The sequence below is a fragment of the Leuresthes tenuis genome, unplaced genomic scaffold (assembly GCF_036924035.1).
Source record: "Leuresthes tenuis unplaced genomic scaffold, fLeuTen1.0.hap1 SCAF_7, whole genome shotgun sequence".
Lineage (NCBI taxonomy): Eukaryota > Metazoa > Chordata > Actinopteri > Atheriniformes > Atherinopsidae > Leuresthes > Leuresthes tenuis.
Genome location: NW_027325361.1, coordinates 13,276,762 through 13,296,881, shown reverse-complemented (window position 1 = coordinate 13,296,881; position 20,120 = coordinate 13,276,762). Strand labels below are relative to the sequence as shown.

The following is a 20,120-nucleotide window of genomic DNA, read 5'->3' as shown; positions in this document are numbered from 1 at the left end:
AAGTGAGTCAGACTCTATACAAAACAGATGAATGTCTTCTTGTTGGCCTCGTGCCAGTGGTGCAGGGAGGTAATTTCCTTCAACACAGCCGTCCCACTGTTTATATTTGTCACTCTCTGTTCTCTCCCCCTTTGAAAGGAGCAGAGACTGGGGAGTAACAGTGGTTTATGGGGAGAGCCCTTTTGTGTGGTGGTTGTACTGCTTAGCTTTTCCTTTTTGTCCCAATGATCTTCCATTTTTCAGGCTGAGAGCGTCTGATCCAATCACATTTTACATTAGATTACATATGATGGCTGGCGATATTTATAGGTTGATGTAGTGGTTTGCGTTCTCCTTTGATCTGCTTGTCTGAACAGGACAGTTTACTCATTGCTTTTAAAAGCAGGTCCAACACATTGTAAGTTGTAGAAATAAACAACTCTGGCACTTTCAGTAATTACATGGTAGAAAAATGATTCGTCTCTTTGTGAGAATATGTGAGAAATTTCGAGGATACCTCCCCTTGGATCTGGCAGTACCAAAGATGAGATGTTTAGCCGAAACATGCTGTCTTAATTTAGTCAAAGTGCTCAGATCTGTTTAGTTACTTTAGTCTGATGACTGGTGTTTGTTACACTTGTCAGGAAAAAGCACAAACATTTGTAAGTGATTTCATCTAACAACTAGAGTTTCAGCGCGGTGATAAGAGGTCCCTCTTATTTTTAAGATGCTCGCTGAGCCCCTGCTCTCCCATTCGCTCTTTCTCGCTTCTTGTTTCTCACACGGCTGAAGGTGTGCTACAGTACTACAACTCTCCCTCCTGCACGTCACATTGAGCATATTTTCAGATTCTTCTCATTTCTCAGCATCTGCAACCTGTGCACCGTACGAACTGTGCGACGGCGCCACATCAGCAGATGAATGAACCTTCATTTTAGGTTGTGTCCAGACTTTTGACTGATGCTGTATAACGTGGAACTATTTGCCTTTTTTTTTTTTTGTTTGTTTACGCTTTGTTGGACGTTAATTGAACTTAAATTCACATGTCAACAATAAAAGCCCCCCCACCTCCCTTTGCTTACTAATATTAACACTGTCCAGGTGCTTTCATTCTGGATTTGGATGAGTGTTCGTAGCAGACAGGAAGCAAGCTAATGAGATCTGCTCGCTCATAGTTTGAGGGCATATTTCACCTATCACTGCCCTATTTCATGTGGGAAATGCCTCCATGTTTTTCACAGTTCTACTTTATTCTTCCAATCTTTCAGTTGATGTGTTGCCTCTCTGGCATCTATTAAAAAGTCTTCTGCATTTTATTTCTTCTAAGCTTTTCCTCTTTCTTTATCAGTTTCTGATTTCATTCTGAGGGCGAGTCCATCGCTCGACAGAATTTTAAAGTTTACCTGCAAATGCAGACGCCGTTGCTTCACTGCCTTTCACCTTAAACAAATGCTGGAAATTGATTTCTTCTTTTCTGTTGTTGATGCAAATCTTCCCATCAAGTACTTTGAAAAGGTTGAAAAGGCTTTAGATTAAAGCATTTGGATAAACCCACAGCAGTGTTTGCCTCAAGCTGAATGCTACAAATTAGCTTTCAGAGTCACTGAAACACTTCCTATGTCACGGTTCTTTCTTCTTATAATTTCTTGTCATTGCCTATCCGACTCTAGGTTGAAGGGCGTCATCTAGTCTACCAAAATAGACCAAACTTTATCCCTGTAGGTGAAATTGAAAAGCCCTCTAGATCTCCCAGTGATTGCCATTTGGGATCTTGTTAAGTCCTCATGTAGTGGTTGAGCTGAGCCTCTAATTCCACACAGGCCAGTAGAGATTAATTATTGAGTACATGCCAATGTATTACTGCAGGACTAAAGAAAAGTTTTTTTCTACACTGACATTATACTCGTGTGTGAAATAGGTGCCTAAGCTTGATTTATAGTGCAAATAAAGAAAGTAGAACCTGTTTGTTTAAAGAAAAAGAGCTTTTAGTTGCATGTAAGAAGCTGAAGCTGCCTTTTCTGATGCAGTCAGTTGTCACTGAAACATTTGATTCACTGACATTTCAGGAAAGTGGCACAAAAATTGCAGAAATGTGGCATTGCCCTGGACTTCTAAAGCTCTGAATGATCATTTTCAATTATTACTACTTTTAGTGAGAGCCTGTATGTTTTCCCTTCAGATTTCTACAGCGGATAACTTCAGCATGTTTTATTTATCTTTGACTTAATTGCTTTCAGATTAAGTTCATTGCGGAACGTTTTGTTCTTTATTGTTGACATTGGGATTCTATCGTCAGTGATCGAAGTTTCGAATAATTGAGTTCAGCATTTGTGCCACAGAAGCTGCGTGCGTAGCTTCCATACAACTATCGGAGCGCTATTACTGGGGGGGACGAGGTTTCTCCAGTTCCCTCATTTAGCTCACTCGATGAGCCTAATGATTGCATGTGGCTCTGTGCAGCCTCATGACTCATCAACTCTTTGCAGATGTTAGACTCATTTCTGTGTCCCCTTAAATGTTTTTCACTACGACTGAAGTTTCATTTTCTTTTTTTTTCCTTTGACATGGGTAAAAAAAGTTTGACTTTATCAGTTATTATCCAGTATTGTCAGCTTCTTTTAGGGCTCGTGGATGAGGCAGAAAGTCTACTTTTGCAGCTGTATCTCAAACGGCTGGACTCACTGAATTCTGCTCCATAGTAACGCAACTGTGAGAAAATCCGTACAGATTGACATTTTGGACATAAATCTACACATTTCTCATCCACACTTCTTCTTTTTTTTGGTCATAATTCTGTCACATAAACACTATTTACCCTCTGAAATGGTTCCCTTTTGACCTGAATATTATGATTGTGCACATGTAATACAGGAATAATAACTATGAGGCCCCATCGTTCAGGGTTGAGTGCATCGGTGGCACTAAAAAATGCATGTGATTTAGTTCCAGGCCCTTTGTGTCATATTCTGCTGATTAGAATCGTATAGGTACAAATTGAAAGGCCCAAACAAACATAAATCGGTGTCTGACTTATGATAACTACAGTAAAAATGGTTGATCTCTTTACTCGAGGCCCAGATCATTTTAAACTTAATGAATCATGTCACCCCTTGCGTGATTTAGGCTTTTACTCTTTATCATGGAGACAGAAAGTATACTAGTAGCAGCTTAATTGTACGCTGTGCCACATTAAAGGTGTTTGTCCTGCGTTGATTTAACGTTTCATTGGAAAAGAATGCTCCACGGCGTCATCGCCGTATGCGTTTATTTGTTACAGTGAATTATTCTTTACTTTTTTTTTTCTTTTCCAGTTACTGCCTTTGTTACCAACGGTGCGTTCGAGTGTCTCCTCCTCATTTCTTTTTCTCTCTCTTTGTCTGTCCAGGACCCCGGAGCAGTGTCCCAGTGTGGTGTCTCTGCTCTCAGAGAGCTACAACCCTCATGTGCGCTGTGGGGCTGCCATGGCTCTTGGTATCTGCTGCGCTGGGACAGGCAATAAGGTGAGTGCCTCCTTCTTTTATTTATTTCTCTCTCAGCCAGAACAGCTACTTTAACTCGCGTTTATCTCTTTTGGCGCCGAGCTTCTGTTTGAAAAGTCAGCGTCAACTTTCAAAATAAAGAGATAACTGTTTCTTTTTGACATCGGAAAGGCGTGCTTCTTCAGCTGAGTTGCATAAAGGCTAAGCCTCGACTAAAGAGTTTGCTTTGTGTCATTTTGTCCCAGAATTGAAGCCTTTCCCTGCTAGTTTGAGTCAATATGCATGTAATGTGTCCCCAGCTACTCTTTTTGTTGTCCTTTTAACCACAAAATCCACCCTTGTCCCAGTTTTCCTCATCTATCTTGTGTGCTTTCCTTTCCTCTTGACACATCTTGTGCGTCACTGATGCAAAGATTATCTGTGCTGAATGAAGGCTTTTCCTTTTAAGCAGCTAATTGATGGCTCATCTGTGAGATTTATGAGTACAGACTCACCTTCTTTAATCCACATAGAAGCTGAAGTTGAATGAACTTGCTCTAAATAGCCTGCTGCAGTTTAAGCTTTGTTTCTACCTTTTTGATCCCTGTATTCGGTAATTAGAACATGGAGCAAGATGGACTATTAAATGGACTTATCTAGCTTCTAATCTGTTGACGTTTGCTGTAATTGTTATGAAGGGATGTGAAAAGATGTGAAAAGTTCATTGCAGATTAGCTGATGAAATTATCCAAGTTGGCACTCGCTCATCAGGCTTTTTACTCTGTCCTTGTGTCTGGGTTCACTGGAGTCTTTAAAGGAGAGTGAAAAAGGCAGAAGTCAGAGGTGCTGCCAGTTCCTGAGCTGTCTAATTATGTGAGTTGGTCAGTCTCAGGTGGCACAGCCACAGCAGCAGTTATGGCTCATTGCACCTTGAGCCCTGGAGCGTCCAACTGAATATTTTGAAAAAGATCGGCTCCAATGCCTCACTGCCTGGTTTCTCCAAAATAATACCTCAAGGACATTCGGCCCTCGGTGAGAGAGATGATGTGTCAGCAGAACTGGGTCACCTATTTAGAGATGGAAGGTTTTTTTTTAGTTTTTTTTTTTATATATATACATTAGACCAGCGCTCCTTATCTGTTGTACAGCTAAAGGAAAAAGCTAGTCGGGAAAGTTGTTTTGACCGTTGCTGTAGCCTGTTTGTGCTGCCATTTGACTTCCTAACATTTCAGCTTCTTTGGTCAGTTGGATGGAAAAAATGTTGGTGGAAATTATGATGTGGTTAGATTTGTTCTGCTCCGTTTTGTTTATTTACTCAAGCCCCCAGCTGTTTTGTTGAAAAACTTGGCAAAAACTTGAACAAAATAGCCCATTAATGTACGTGGATGAAAGTGAGTTTAAGCAGCCAACCTGCCCTGCTGGCTGGGTTTGGCAATAAATACCCTCAATTAGCCCCCCTTCTACAACTTATCATGGGCAGGATGTGGTAGATCAGCACTGGCTTTACACTTTAACTGATCATCCCACAGCCCAACTGTCTCAGCCAGTTGAGCCAAGAACACTGATGAAACGTGGTTTATTTTACCTCTACTGTCATCATCCTAGTTTGTTTCTCTTTCCTCTGTGGAGCTGACGCCTCGCGTCGAGCCTGCTGGTGTTGGTTACAGCCGCTATTGTTCAAGAGAAATAAAAGTAACAGTGATGACCCGATTAGAGGAGCGGGCAGAAATGAAGGACGAGGAGGTGGTCCTCCCTCAGTCACTCCTCCTTTCACAGTAGTCATCAGAGGAGAGTAATTGTTAACTTCATTGTCAGGGGCAACCAGATATGGATGACACTAATGACATTAATTTGTGAGGTCTGTTTGCCTCTTGATAATCCCCTTTCCTGTATTCGACCAAACAGAAGTGCCACTGCTGCAGTTCTCTGTTCATTTGGAAAAGGAAAATCAATGGAAACAGAAAAAACTGTTGTATTTCCCCTTTGATGTGTGAATGAGAAAACAAATGTAGCATTGTTAAGACTGCACCTTTGGCCACAAACTGAAGGCTTAAGCTCCGCACCGGCTCCAGAACTCACCGTTGGCCTGTGGCAGGGTTCTTCTTTAAAGATTTAAGTAGAGAAGGCAAGCCCAGCTATCGTGTTCTTTTTTTGGCTGATTCTGACAAGATTCGAGAGAAAAAAAAGCCCTGAATGATTGTCTTTGCATTCAAGAAACCCCTCCTGCTTGAACTATCCATTTATTATGACGATTTCACTTTACTTTGCTTTGAAAAAGCATTATTTCTATTATTTTTATTACACTTTGACAGTATGATTAACAGTATTCACAGTTTCAGAAGTTTTTAGAAAAAAAGAAAGGTGCCTATTTTAACCACATAACCAACTTTTCTGTTTTACTTTATCTGTCCCTTTACAGGAGGCCATCAATCTGCTGGAGCCCATGACCAATGACCCAGTGAATTATGTGAGACAAGGCGCCCTCATTGCTTCTGCTCTGATCATGATCCAGCAGACAGAAGTTACCTGTCCCAAGGTGAGCGCACAGTGGAACGGGCTCTTCAGTGAGCAGCCGGGATCAAAACGTTTATTTAGGTCCTCGAGTGTCTCTGAGCTCCAGGGGAATTTTCTTCTGAATGTGAACCAGTCTGTAGAGACAAAAAGTACAGCTAACAGAACAACGCTGTCCTGTTTTCTGTCTGGGTGTCTTTTGGTTACCTGGAAAATAACAACATGCTTCAGTGACTCTGAAAATGATGCTTAGTACCTCTGAGACCGGAGCCTTTCCTGAGTAAACTTCACGAATAAAGGAAAAGGGGGAAGGCTGAAGTGAAAGCAAAAAAACATCAGAATTGTTCAGAGAGAAGAAAAGAGGTTCGGGTCATGGAAGACTTGCAGAGTGACTAGTCCAGGCATAACTGCACGTTCTCACCCTTGAAGCACTTCGGGCTTTGTCATAGACTATTAGGAAATACCAGACACATTTTCAAAGACTCCTCATCTGCACAGCAACGGTTCCTAAAGCTGAAGTTGGTATGCAGGATTGTGCAAAAGGCACCTTTTTTTTTTTTTTTCAAACGGTGGGACATCACGAGGTATTAATTACATCCGTGAGTTTTTCTTTCAGCCTTTGTAATTTGTAGTTCTGCCCCACATTTGTAGACCGCGATCTCAGGCTCATCGTCTCATCGTGGTAGATTAGGTTGATGAATATCCAGCACAACGTTTGCTCAGTTTCACTGTGGCAGCTGATGCTGGACGACCGATTGTTCCATCATCACCACGTCTGTGTGTGGCAGTGCTAATAATGCCACGATGTCAAATGTCTGCAAACGTGTAGCTGTGTTTATCTATAGAGGCTCTGTCAAGGGGGTTTGAAAGAAAAAATGTATACATCTTTCCACAATATTTATTTCTGAGTTGTTTTTTTTCCTAAAATGAAATCAAAATTTGATTTTTATTATTTTTTTTTTTTTTTAGGTGAACCAGTTCAGGCAGCTGTATGCAAAAGTGATCAACGACAAGCACGATGATGTGATGGCCAAGTTTGGCGCCATCCTGGCCCAGGGAATCCTCGATGCAGGTCAGTCTCCAAACAAAGCTGCCACAGGTTTATCTGTGTCTGTCACTGCGTGAGAGATTAAACGGGTCTGTGGTTCCGCACGCCCCATGTGACCTCATCCCTCTGGGGGATAGGGAGGGGAAAAAAAATCTGTATTTCTTAATTACACGGTAAAACAAGTGAACTGCTTTCAATGTGATGTGGGTTTGTGGTTCTTTTGTGCATGTGTGTGCCTTCTTTTGAGTCATTTAACACTCGTGCAAACAGGGAGGGAGTTAACCCTCTTATGCTGACCACCCGTGCACTCTGTCTCTGGAACAGATCATGCTAAGGTGCATTAGCGCCCCACCTCAGCTCCGCTCTGCTCTGCTCTCGGCCATATGGCCCGTTGGCCTCCCCTGGTGATTGCTGTTTGTCTGATAGCCTTTGTGTTTGTGTGTCTGTGCGGGTGTTTGTGGACACAAGCAAGCAGTTTGTGTGAGTGTGTGTGAGGTCTTAGAGATCTGTACATCATCATGTGGAGAGCTACACACTTGCGCACACGCCACACTGTACATCCACATGTATGTGCAAACCTTTCTCTGTTGGCAAGAGCACCAGCACAAAACCCCGTGTTGTCAGTCAGAAGGAACCAGCAATGTGGCCAAATGCACTTTAAGGTGTTGCTTACGGAGTCAGACACAGTTCCCACTGTTAGAGGAGCTTCTTTGTGTCAGAGTTCAGGTTTTAGGAATCTTTTATTTATTTTTCTGCTACTACTTCAGAGAATTTATTCTACCAATGCAAGATAAATGATTACTGGTGTGAGAACCTATTAACTAGGTTTTTAAGGCTGTGGATGATATGTCTGGGTTTCTGTCTGATTTGGCAATCTGTTATCAAAAAGCCGGATATCGGGGCTAAGACTTCCTGTTCCATGCTCCAGTCATTGTTTGAAAGCGGATACATTTTAAAAAGCTAATGAAAACCTGAATCATCTTCAGAGAATAGCCGATGGTTTGATATGGCATTAAAATACTGTAAAAAGACCGGAAAAACACCCATCCTTCCATTAATTTTTGTAAACCCGTTTAGTTCAATCCAGGGTCGCAGGTGAGCTGGAGCCTGTCCCAGCTGCCATTAGGTGAGCGGCAGGATGCACCCTGGACAGGTCACCCAGCCATCACAGGGCCGCACAGACACCAATGAGACAAATGACCACGCACACTGTAGCCTCCACCTACACCTTCCCCACCACCCACTCAACTTCTCTATAAAGATGACAGAAATTAAGAAGAGGTAGCGTGTGGCAACATACCGAGTTTGCATTAGAGAATACGGATGATGGCAGAGAGGTCTTCCATCACATGTCACATCAGCGCAATAAACGGCCGAGAACCAACCAGACGGACCCTGATCACTCCCCCCTCTCCCAGATTCTAGACCTGCTACATACTCCCAGCCGCTCTTCACGCTTTCATCCAAACTACCGCTCTCAGTGCTTCCGTGTTTTCAGTGCTGCACATTATTTAAACCCTTTCAGACAGGGTTCCTACTACTCGTGTTTGAAGGTCAGACATGCTCAGGCTCATGCGGTATGAATGTTTAATTATTCTGCTTCTTGTAGGGCGTTAGTAGTCTTAGAGGTGCAGGGTAATTGTATTTAATTAGACTGGCGGAAGCGATTAGAGCTCACTGGTGCTCATTACGCAGGAAATGTCCGTCTCCAGCTCACTCTCTGTATCCATGTCTTCTCTTTCTCACCTCGGCATGTTCGTCTTCCACTGACAGACGCTCTTATTGTTGCAATCCATTCACTCGCTGTTCTTCTCATGTTTATGTAGAAAAATATCCCTGGACTTTCTGCTTCTTGGGATTTAGTTATTTACTTTTTCAGCCACGCTCGCTGGTTGTTTATTTAGTCACACAACCCCCACCCACCCACCCACCTACTCGTTGGAATAAAAACTGGCCCACCAAACTGAGAGTTGGCAAAAACAGCTGGTGTGGGGGTGTTCGTTAAGTACACCCAACCCCTTAAGTATTTAAGAGACCCAGTTGTGGTACAACGAAGAGACCTCGTTGGTCAATCTAACCAACATCTAATCTTTGGTGCTGGGAGGGTTTCAACAACAGTTCAAATGTCAAACATGGCTCTTGTGATTAAGTCCTCGCAGTGTCCTCTGATCAAAGTGAGAGCAACGCAGGATGGCAGCAGATGATTTAAGTGTCATTGTTTAGGCTGAGTTCATTTTTAGATGGAGGAGCTACTCCCTTGTAACCTTTGCTTTGGAATGAAAGTAATTCTTTTCACCCCTTTAGAGATGACAGCTTCATCCTGGTTACCTCCTCTCGTCTTTTACTCCCCCTCCTTTTGTATTCTTCTGTCCCTCTTTTCTGTTTATTCTGGACAAAACCAGCATGGAACTGCTCCAACATTGAGTGTCCGCACCCGTTAATCTCCCCACCAGTTATCAAAGTATCACCGCACAGATCTTCTTTTGTGTTTGTCCTCCTTAGGAATGACAGAAGAAATGCGAATTGAGATGCTGTAACTGGTTGAACGATTTACTCATTACATCAGACTGAGATTTACTTTGTCTGCTCACACTGAAGTGATGTAGTTCCAAAATGGTTGTATGACATCTGAATGAAACCTTAGAATACAGCAAAGCTTCACCAAAATCTGAACATGGATAATCTTCATTAAAACCACGGGGAAAAAAGAGAACATTTTCTGTCATCTTGCCAAAAAAAATTCTATAAGCTTCAGAAATATTTGCAAAAAATTAAGCTGTAATACTAACTACAGTGCAGCTGGCATCCAGTGTTTATGTAGGTGTTTTTTTTTAATTTTTTAAGTAGATCAGTTATCGGTCTCCTGAGTCCCGGCTCGGGCCCTTTGCTGCACGTCATCCTCTCTCTGACCCAAAGCAACATTGAAATAAAGGCCAATATCACCAAAAAAATCTTACAAAGTCGAGTCAAATTTATTTGTATAGCACATTTCATATCCAAAATAATTCAAAGTGCTTTACATAAAATAACAGCATTGCAGCTGGGAGCGGAAAAAGCATTAAAAATATGTAAAAGAATATAAATAGAAGGAAATAAAATGAATAAAAACAAGCAACAGTCTCGATAAGTTAAAAGATATTGTGCCGATGATGCACATAATGATGATGGAAAATAAATCTCCTGTGTAGCTCAAATTTAATGACGATTAATGAGACCAAGCTTGTACATTGAAGTACAGGATACTGTAGACAATGCCTGTCCGGATGCAATTGGCTCGCCATCAAACCGGTTGATGCCCAAAGCCGGCCTCCTCTGGGCGGTGAACATCCTGGTCGGTGCCCTTCTTAACCCCACACTCCCTTATCTTGTTTTTTCTGTGGCAACTTGCAAACATTTTGTTTCCCAATCAGTAAAAAGAAAGAAATCTGTTTTCGATGTCGACATTGTTCTGTTTTTCTTCCCAGATTTAACTGTTGGAAGAGACCCTGCAATTTGATACAAATTCCATCCCATCGGTTTTTAGCACTAATGAAACCTGTTTATTCCCATCCTACTGTGGATGGCACACTGATGAAGCCTGCTGTGTTGTTTCTGTTTCTGTGTAGGTGGGCGAAATGTCACCATCTCTCTGCAGTCCAGGACAGGTCACACTCACATGCCATCAGTGGTCGGCCTACTGGTCTTCACCCAGTTTTGGTTCTGGTTTCCTCTCTCCCACTTCTTGTCACTTGCCTTCACACCAACTGCTATAATCGGCCTCAACAAGGACCTAAAGGTACCTAAGTGTCAAAACTTTCTCTAATTTCCCTTTGGAGTATTATTATTGCTTCTCTACTGTAGGGTGCAGTAAAGCGAGTATTAGTGGTAGACATTTATGATTTATAAACGTAGTTGTGTTTACGTCTCTTGGTTTTGTATTTGTTGCAGAAAATATGGAGCCTCTTGCTCTTGTAACGAGGTTCCTCTTCACTGTGGGATAATTCTGGCCTCCTACCACTGGCCCACTGGTGCCAAGGGATCAGTGTGACATATAGTAGTCTTAAACTGACATTAAAGAAGCTTTTCCTCGTCTTTGCTACCCGAAGCAGCAGCAGCACCTGACACCAAGGACACTGATGCCGTTTTATTAGCTGCACACGCCCAGCTTTACAAAGCACAGCAGAATATACTCGGTGTAAAGCCCCCAGATAATGCACGAGGAATGGGGTGAAGAAGAGATGTGGGGGAGGGCAGGAGGATCAAATAGATCTGCTACATCCTGGCAACGTTTGTTGCTGAAGTCCACAGCACAAGCCTCCAAAAGCCGAGCTCATTACCTTGTAAAAAGTAGCCGTACCCCCCTTCCCAACCTTTGCTGTAAAACAACATATTTTCTGCCCCCGTGCTGCAGTGAAACCGCAGAACTGTGAGTGCTCCTGGTCTCACGTTGTGCTGCGGCGATGCTCTGTAGGGGACAGTTAAATCATTTTGTTTCAGCGAACTGTTACAATATGAAGGCTTACACTAAACAGAAGGCAGCCGGTGCTGCTGCGGCTGGAGATCTTCTTTTATGTTTGTCTACGCAGAGATGACAGAGCGCTTCTTCATTTTTACATAAGCCTGCAGCAATCAGAAGAAAAATAATGAAAAGAGTAGTTACTATAATGTGTAACTGCTCAGCAAGTCGGTTGTAATTTAAAAACTTAAATAACATTAGCCAGGCTCAACCTTTCCTGGAACAGTGGTCGTTTTGCAAAAGGTGTCATCAGTCGTCTCCCCCCCCCCCCCCCCCCCCCCCTCTTAAGTGTTTATTTTGAAGCATGGACAGGATTACCTGCAGTCTCCCAACACCACAAAATGTGTAGAACTGTCACAACATGTCTCTATTTTCTTTAATCGATTGTTCTGTGGCACAGTAGATTTAGGCCAAACTCCCGAGCTTGTACGAGAAAAGCAGTTTGGAAACGCCGATGGACATTATTTCAGTCTTCGATTATATTTGACAATATTGAGACGAGTCATTTAACACAATTAATCACAGACTCTGGAAACATCAGCCGTTAATTGAGTTTAAAATGGAATAAGCAGGACAAATAAAGAGATGTCGGGGCTCGGAAATGTGAAGCAAACCGACGCTTCCAACATTTTTAAGGCTTTAATCAAAACTCTAAACCTCACTATTATGTTAGATTAGGAACTGGGGAGCCGTAAAAGTCCCGAATCGTCTAGATTTCAGTACACAATTAAATGGGAATCCAACAAATAGTTGCTTAAGTGATGAAGTGGCTCGGCTTCTCAGAGCTCCGTACGCCTCTGATTTGGCTAAAATAATCGCCACAAAATAAAGCCCCATTGAGCCGACACATTTGTTTTCTCTCTGCTCAGATGCCGAAGGTGCAGTACCGCTCCAACTGTAAGCCCTCCACCTTTGCCTACCCACCAGCTCTGGAGGTTCCCAAAGAGAAGGAGAAGGAGAAGGTGAGAAGTGAGGCGCCTGCACACATGGGCTTGTTTTGCTTTCCTCTCTCTGAAGTTACTCGCCCGGGAAAGCCGATCTGGCTTCATATTGATTTGCGAATAATTTCAAACCCACCTTGTAAAACTCATCATTTTCTTGCCCCGTCCTGTTTATTATTTCACCATCTCTGGCCTGTTTTTCTCAGATGCCTCGTTTCACATTCTTAGATGCTCTTTGGAGAATGTAACGCGAGACGTTTATTTTGTGGTTGAATAGCTTTTGTACATTTAAAGCGCTGTTTGTAGAAGATCTAAATGTCTTTGGTTTTGTTTTACGCTTTGGAAACGTCTCTGCTCTCATTCTGTCTGCGTGGCAGGTATCCACGGCCGTTCTCTCCATCACAGCCAAAGCCAAGAAGAAGGAGAAGGAAAAGAAGGAGAAGGAGGAGGAGAAGATGGAAGTGGTGAGTGGAAAAAGCTCCGAACCCGCTGCCCTGTCACCTCTACTAATCTGAGTTTACACTCGCTTAGGTTTTTGTTAAAAGAGTCGATGAATTCTTTGTTTTATTTATTTTTTGAGCTAATCTATTTACGGCTTATCAGAAAAACCGCAAGAAGTTCAGAGGAAGCGATTTTTGTTTCCGAAAACGCAGAGATCGGATGTAAGTGAACCCCATTACACGACGCCTCTGTGGGTGGTCTTGATACAGGACCTCAAAGAGACTATTTATTGATACTTTGATCGTTGGTTTATATTTGCTGTGAGGTTTCTCTTCAGTTCTGTGCAGGGAGGTATTTTGGTGTTACCTGTGTAATGTGCAGAGTGTTATTCAGGGATTGCTTTTATGACTCTGAGCGACTGTTGGCAGATTTTTGGCTTCAGCTGATCCAGCGGCTGCTTGTCTTCAGGAGGTGGTGTTATGAACTGAAATGTTTGGAATTTTCTCAGCCCTTTTGTTGGCGCTAAAATTTCATCACACGCTTTACTGACTACGCCCCCCCCCCCCCAGAGCTTAGATGGTAAAGTAAAGGCTAAACAGAAAGTTGTTGGGGTATCAGAGGCATGGACCTTTTCTCTTAAGCTCCTCCACACCGAACACACACCTGCCTTCACTTCTTTGCTGTCTTTCTTGGTCCTTTGACCCACACGCAGGCCAGCATCTGCAGACAGACCGAGTCCAGAGCCAGTATAACTTTCACTGGGATTTTCGTTTGATGCTACATCTCAGCTTTGGTGCTGAGAGACGTGCCTGGAAATGTCCGGCTTGCTTACTTGTTGAAATGGCGGTTCAAGGAAGCCTTCCCAATAAAAACTTGGGGTCATTCGGTTCAGAGTCAACTTGTCTGCTGGGGTTGTCAACATTCAGATCCGTTATTTTAGCTGAAAACTTCACGATGTGAAGGTGAAATGCCAGCACAGTCAACACTCTGATTATTCTGATTCCTTCTTTACAGGAAGTCCAGGAGGGGGAGAAGGAGAAGGAGAAGAAGGATGAAGAAAAGGAGAAAGAGAAAAAGAAAGAGGCGGAGCCAAACTTCCAGCTCTTGGAGAACCCGGCCAGAGCGATGCCGGCCCAGCTGAAAGTGCTCATAATGCCAGAGAGCTGCCGCTACCAGCCCTTCAAACCGGTAACACTATACTAGCTCAATAGGATCTGATAGAAATTTAACACTGTGAAGTATCTCAGAGGCGAGTGTTTACTGAATGAATCACACACATCAGGATCCAGCATCTTGGGTTTCTTTTGGGCTTTTGTCTCGCACCTAAAAGCCTTGAAACCTCCTCTCGAGGCCCATTAAGCAGAGCACTGCGGTCCTGCTGTAAATGTTGACGGGTTTCTGCAGTAAACGGCAGACCGACGCGCAGTCACCCAATGAGCACTAACCCCGGTCCCGTAAAGAGGAAGGATTGTTTGATTTTATGTCCAGAGAGCAAAGCTCGGAGTGTTACAATGTCCAGTGGGCCGCAGCACATGCCAAAATGTTGCCTTTGCTCGTCTAAAGTTTGGTAACGCTGGCTTCCTTTTAAGGGTTTGTTTCTGATTCAGAGACGGGTTTAGGAAGTAAGGAGCTTTTACTGTCTAAATCTTTATATCCGTTCATTGTCAGGACATTTATTGAAAGTAGATTTTATAGAGATTAATATGAGATTTTTTCTTTCTGCTTCATTTTTTACTTTTGTTCAGAAAAAAACTTCTCAAACGATATATTAATTGATTTCATGCCATTTTAAATGAATGAAACCAGTTGACTATTTATTACATGAGAACCGTTTGTATCTCCACTCTTTCTAACTTTACTGTTGAGCAATCACGTCCAATTAAATCTTTCCGTGTGGCTGTGCACATGCATCACATGCTGCATCTCAAGTGTCTTCACATTGTGGTGGAACTACTCAGCCTCTGCACGTGCTGTTTGTGCTTTGATTTTCAAGTTTGCACCTCTTAAATCTCACATAAACTGACACTGACGGGCGATCAAGCCTTGCATATATACTCTGTATTACCCTGTCTTTACGTGGCGATCCAGAGAAGATATTTATGGTTTCCCCCTTCCGCTCCACGCTGTTATTAATTCTTCCTGTCTGTCACCAGCTGCATACAGGTGGGATCATCATCTTGAAGGACACCAGTGAGGAGGAGGAGGAGCTGGTGGAGCCCGTCTCAGCTCATGGACCCAAAATAGAGGAGGAGGAGCAGGAGCCTGAGCCCCCCGAGCCTTTCGAGTACATTGACGAGTAGAATTGCGCCGACGGATACGGTGTGTTGACGTAAGTCATTCCTAATCCTTATTAATCATTCAGCAACACACAGTTTCAGCTCATACCTCACCACACTCTGGTCTCTTTTCATGGGTTTTTTAATTGTTAAGCCCTGAAGGTCTGTGTTTGGTTTGAATTTTTGGCTGCTCGCATCGTTAAAACGCTGTTGAGGTTTCACATAGTTCTCCTGTCATTGATCTCCAGGCAGCTTTCTGGCTTTAACACACTCCCACGTAGCTTTCAGGGCATTTTAATTGGAAGTCCCATTCTGTGATAATGCACAATGATTTGCTTGTGCTGTTGTATAAAAGCCCGGCTGGTTTTCACCCTCTGCTGCCTGAGGAATGTAAACATCACTGCCATCTCCAAACTCCTGCTCACAGGGCAAACCCTCTCACTGAAGTCGTCAGCAGCGCTGGGTGCTAAATGCTTCCTGCCTGGTTGCGTTTTTGTTGGATGCCTCACTAGTAGGAGCGCGTTGGTGCATGTAATGACACCAACGACGTGTCGATAACCAGATTATGACCTGGATGCATGTTACAGAGTGTCACTTCTTTGAGGTTCAGTTACTGTGTGACAGTTTAAATGCTGCAGACTTCACTGTAGGCTTACTTCATGGGTTTGATTTGGATACTGCAGACAGCACAAAGGGCAGAGTGGTCACAGTGACCCCTTGTCCTGGGTCAGGATTGATGCCCAGAACACAAATATCTCCAGTCACACAGCTTAGCCTGGCTGTGAGGGCCGGTCATTAAGTCCCTGCAGGTGCCTCTTCTCGTTTAAAAAGATCGATTTGCACATCCTTAACTATCCTTCTGACTCAGTTTTAGAGATTCTTTAAAGTTTATGGGTCCTTGTAAGAGTTTTCAACAGATTTTATCAGTTACATGGATAGATTTTTCAAAAAAAAGTTTCAGATAATTTTCCTAGAAATCGTCAAACATTAACAATGGCTGTGTGTCCGTGTCCCAGACAGCTGGTACAACCCCAAACAGTCAACCTGACATTTCAAAATGAGAAAAAAAGATCTCTCAGACAACAGATGAAAACAAATACTGTTTGTTATTTCTTTTTCTTTTTTTTTTTTAGGTGTAACATCAGCTTGAGTTTTGGTGGGGAAATCACTGGGTTGGTAATAGAACTGTGCGCACCATGACACGCTTTGTCAGAACAGATTGGATTCAGTTCAGCTGTGCACATCTGTGATGGACTTGATATAAAATAATACATCTGAGTGTTCCGAGACAAACTGTTTTTTTCTGTGTGCTTTTTGCAGGAGTTGCTTTGATTATTTCAGTAAAGCGTTTCTCTTTTTCTCTCCTCAGGCATCAGAAAACATGCAGTCCCATCATTTTGGTCTCCTTTGTGCATCAGTGTGTCCATCCACCCCCCCAGCTTCACTTCTTTTACACGTTTCTTTCTGGCTGCTCATTTGCCACCCGGGCAATGTTTTGCATTCTCATATTGTATAATTTTCAGTCCGTTTAATAAAATATCGTATATGTATATTGGAGACTGGAGTGTTTTATTTGAGTGGATATTTTACCAGGAATCTCTCCAATCCCATACATTTGAACTGGTTTTCAATTTTCAGCACCCAGCCGCAGTGTTGCAGGCCACTCAGTTGTTTCTACTGTGCAGATGTTACAGATGTTAAACAGCACTGAGTGGCAGGAGCCGAGCTTTCAGCCAGACGGACAAATATTGGTGCGACTGCAGTATGATTGATCTGTTAACGCCTCTAAACTATGAAAACATTTTTCTTTCACGCTTTTGTTTAAAGTTTTTTTTTTTTTTTTGCCTCCAAGTAGTTTTTGAAACTCGCAGCCTGCAACATTTTGTTCTGTTCGACATTTCGGTCAATTCTTAAAAACCTAAAATGTTAGTTGTCAGCTGCGTTGAGTGTCTCCTCTTTTTAATCGGTCTCCCACCAGGATTTTGAAGGGGGGGGGGCAGGATGTTTTGGCAAATGTGGTGACAGGCTAATCCAGAGTAGACATGTTTATACTCGCCTAGCATAAAGCGGTAAGAGGAGGGAAGACAACCGTGAACACCAAACAATCATGTGGCACCACTTAAAAAGTGATACTGATTCACATGAAATGACAGACATCTTGTATGAGATGAGGAGAGGAAAAAGTATGAAGTTCTTTGTTGGTTTTTGGGAGAGAAAAAGAAAAGTCGATCAATTCGATCTGGAAAGCTCCAGGACAGATTATCGTAGAAATGTCTTAAAAAATGCCTAAAGATTTGCACCACCGGGGAAATATCAGGTCGTTCTTATCCACAAGAACATGCATGTAGACCTGGTTGAACAAGTAGCATCCAAAAAGCAGATTCTATCAACTAAATCTCTGATATGGTTTTATGTAAAATTGATTGCTTTAAATGAATTAAAAAAAAAAAGAATTCTAGATATTGCATTAAAGTTGTTCAATTTAAGATGATGAAGGACAAATGGTCCTAAATGCAGAGCTTGGTCACATTGTTTCGGTTTATGACCCGCTGATGCACAAGCGTTAAACCCGCTGACGGGTAAAGTAACACTGCTTCATCTACAGTGCAGTGCTCTGCTGGGAAGCCCTGCATCCTGGCTTTCAAATGGATGTTACTTCAACACTTGCCAACATTTTTTTCAGACCAGTGACTGCAGCGCTCTCCTACAGCAGCAAGTCTGAGGCGTTCACCCAGCCTCCTTATGGCTGCTGTGAGAGCCGCGGCCCACAGAGCCCAAAGGATTAATGCACCATTAGCAGGCTTGTGCAGAACTTAATCTTTTAAAGAGAGATCCATTTCATCTGAATCATCTAAAACATCTAAAAACCTGCAGGACAGCAGCCCTCGAGGACCGGCTGTGGGTATCCCTGATCTCGGGGCTAATGTTCTGGTAACCGAAGCTTTGTCCACACCCTGACTGGTCAGAGCTGTTTTGGTGACAGCCTAATGTGTGATAGGGTTGTGTTAACACAGGAGATCTTCAACAAAGAAGCCAACAAACAGTTTTGGTTAGAATAAAAAAAAGAAAATAACAGGCCAGTTTATTATTGGCCAAACATTTGAGTGCCACTAAAAAGCTGATTCTATACAATATCAAAGCTGTAGATATACCCATCAAGAAGCTGCTATACTGGGACAGAGCTACCTGTGATCAACCTGAACCACACACAGTACAAACCCCTGTCAACAACAAACATAACCTTAAAGATATCACCACGAAAGGAGTGAACCAGAGAGAAGCTGAAACAACTTTTCTCAAGAGAATAATTTTATATTCAGTCTTTTCACAAATGCATATATTCTATTACTTGGGAGCATTTGCACCCTAACACTAACTTTACCATTTTTACACTAAAAACAGTTCTGAAGCTGCTTCTGGAGCCTTTTATAAACTGAGACATCATCTAATCGCACAGACCGTGCCTGTTTCTCCACCCAGTGTTAGGCAGGTGGTGTTAATGTTGTGGCTGATTTTACATGTCGGAAAACTAAAAAGAGACGGTACCCGATGCACGGAAAATGAAAATGATGCAGGAGAAGAGCAGCATTACTGAGAACCACACATTGCAAATCCTTCATTATGGAGCTCATCTGCGGAATGAAATCTTTTTTTTTTCTTTCTCCAGTCCTGGTATTATTTTCAGAACCTTCATAATGTTCTTTGAAGTCTTTCTCGTAGAAAGCAAAGTTGGATTATTAGTTTGAGTTATATACATCCCCCCAAAAAATCCATCAACTATAAACTGCAGAGGAATTTATTTTATTTTATTGTGGTTTTTGGTCTTCAGCAAATGATCAAGTTTATGATCTCCAAGTGGACAGTTTCCCCGGCTCCGAGTAGGATTGTATTTGGTAAATGAAGCTTCCTGTGGAAAAGTGGTTTGGGAATCACTGAGGAAATGGTAACACGGGCAGTTGTTTTCTGCATCACGTGTTGCCACTTGTTTGACTTTCAGCGCGTAACCCTGGTGGAAAAACGTCTGAAACGAGCAGCCGTCAGAGATGATTTGCTGCTTGTTCTCTGCCATCACGCAACCAGCCCACATGCTTTTTGGCCAGACATACAGTCTAATCAATTCCTCCCTTCACATTCCCACACACTCGGTCACGGCCGACTGTTTAAGAAGGTTATTGACCAGGCGGCGTTTCTAATTTTTTGGGGGGCTTTTTTTCCCCCCCTCATCTTTGTTGTCCAGGATCAAAGTCCTGATGTAGAACACAGAGAGGAAAACCCTCCTCTGAGATCCGACTCTAAGCTCAAACACCAAATCCATCACCACTGTCACACTCGGCATGTAGAACCTGCTCCTTCACATCCAACACATCCTAAATATAGAGTTCACAGCTTTCTGTTACAGGACCACATTCCTGGAGGTGCGGTAACACTGTGGATCCGAGCAGGAGGGAATCTTTAGTCATGCTCCGAACCCCCCCCCCCCATTTCCAGAGAAATGGGTTGAGGTCCGCCTCGGTCTTCACTTCCAGTACGTCTCAATAAATCACAGGTGGGATGAGCTGAAGATATGTGAAACATCTGCCTCTGTTCAAAGCCGTGGTTCATACTTTTCATATTTCCTCTATGATGAAGTCGACCTCCTCCTCACTCCTCTTTCTTTCTCCACCTCGCAGACTAACAGCTGACACGAATCAGATACTCATCCAAGAATGCTTGCAAGCGCTCCATCATTTTCAGACATTTCTTACAACAAGGCTTTATCTCATCCTAAGTACTGTACTCACTAATGCACTGGGGTCCAGAAGAACTGCGGCCTGTTCTGACATTCAAAAGCCAGCGATGCATTAATACTCGGATGCTTTTTTTTTTTAAACCTACAGATTATTATGATCGTTTCCACAAAATTGAAGAAATGGGCCTTTTCGTAGCTCAGTCCTGTAACCCACGTGCTCACAAAACAAAATCTCCAACCTC

At 42.8% G+C, this 20,120-nt stretch overlaps 1 protein-coding gene across 3 annotated transcripts in view; it reads left to right on the top strand.

Moving 5' to 3' along the window:
* The window catches only part of psmd1 (proteasome 26S subunit, non-ATPase 1), a 32,395-nt gene extending 15,696 nt beyond the window's left edge, over positions 1–16,699 (top strand). Inside the window, exons 17-25 of one of the 3 annotated variants that reach the window (XM_072389374.1) lie at positions 3,365–3,479; positions 5,857–5,973; positions 6,918–7,020; positions 10,602–10,771; positions 12,361–12,453; positions 12,810–12,896; positions 13,915–14,061; positions 15,027–15,192; positions 16,519–16,699. In XM_072389374.1, coding sequence (XP_072245475.1) covers positions 3,365–3,479; positions 5,857–5,973; positions 6,918–7,020; positions 10,602–10,771; positions 12,361–12,453; positions 12,810–12,896; positions 13,915–14,061; positions 15,027–15,173 — 979 coding nt within the window. In that variant the 3' untranslated portion in view covers positions 15,174–15,192; positions 16,519–16,699. Of the gene's footprint in view, positions 1–3,364; positions 3,480–5,856; positions 5,974–6,917; positions 7,021–10,601; positions 10,772–12,360; positions 12,454–12,809; positions 12,897–13,887; positions 14,062–15,026; positions 15,203–16,518 lie in introns of all 3 variants that reach the window. The other 2 variants (XM_072389372.1, XM_072389373.1) reach the window with 2 other exon arrangements.
* Positions 16,700–20,120: the final 3,421 nt, after the last annotated feature.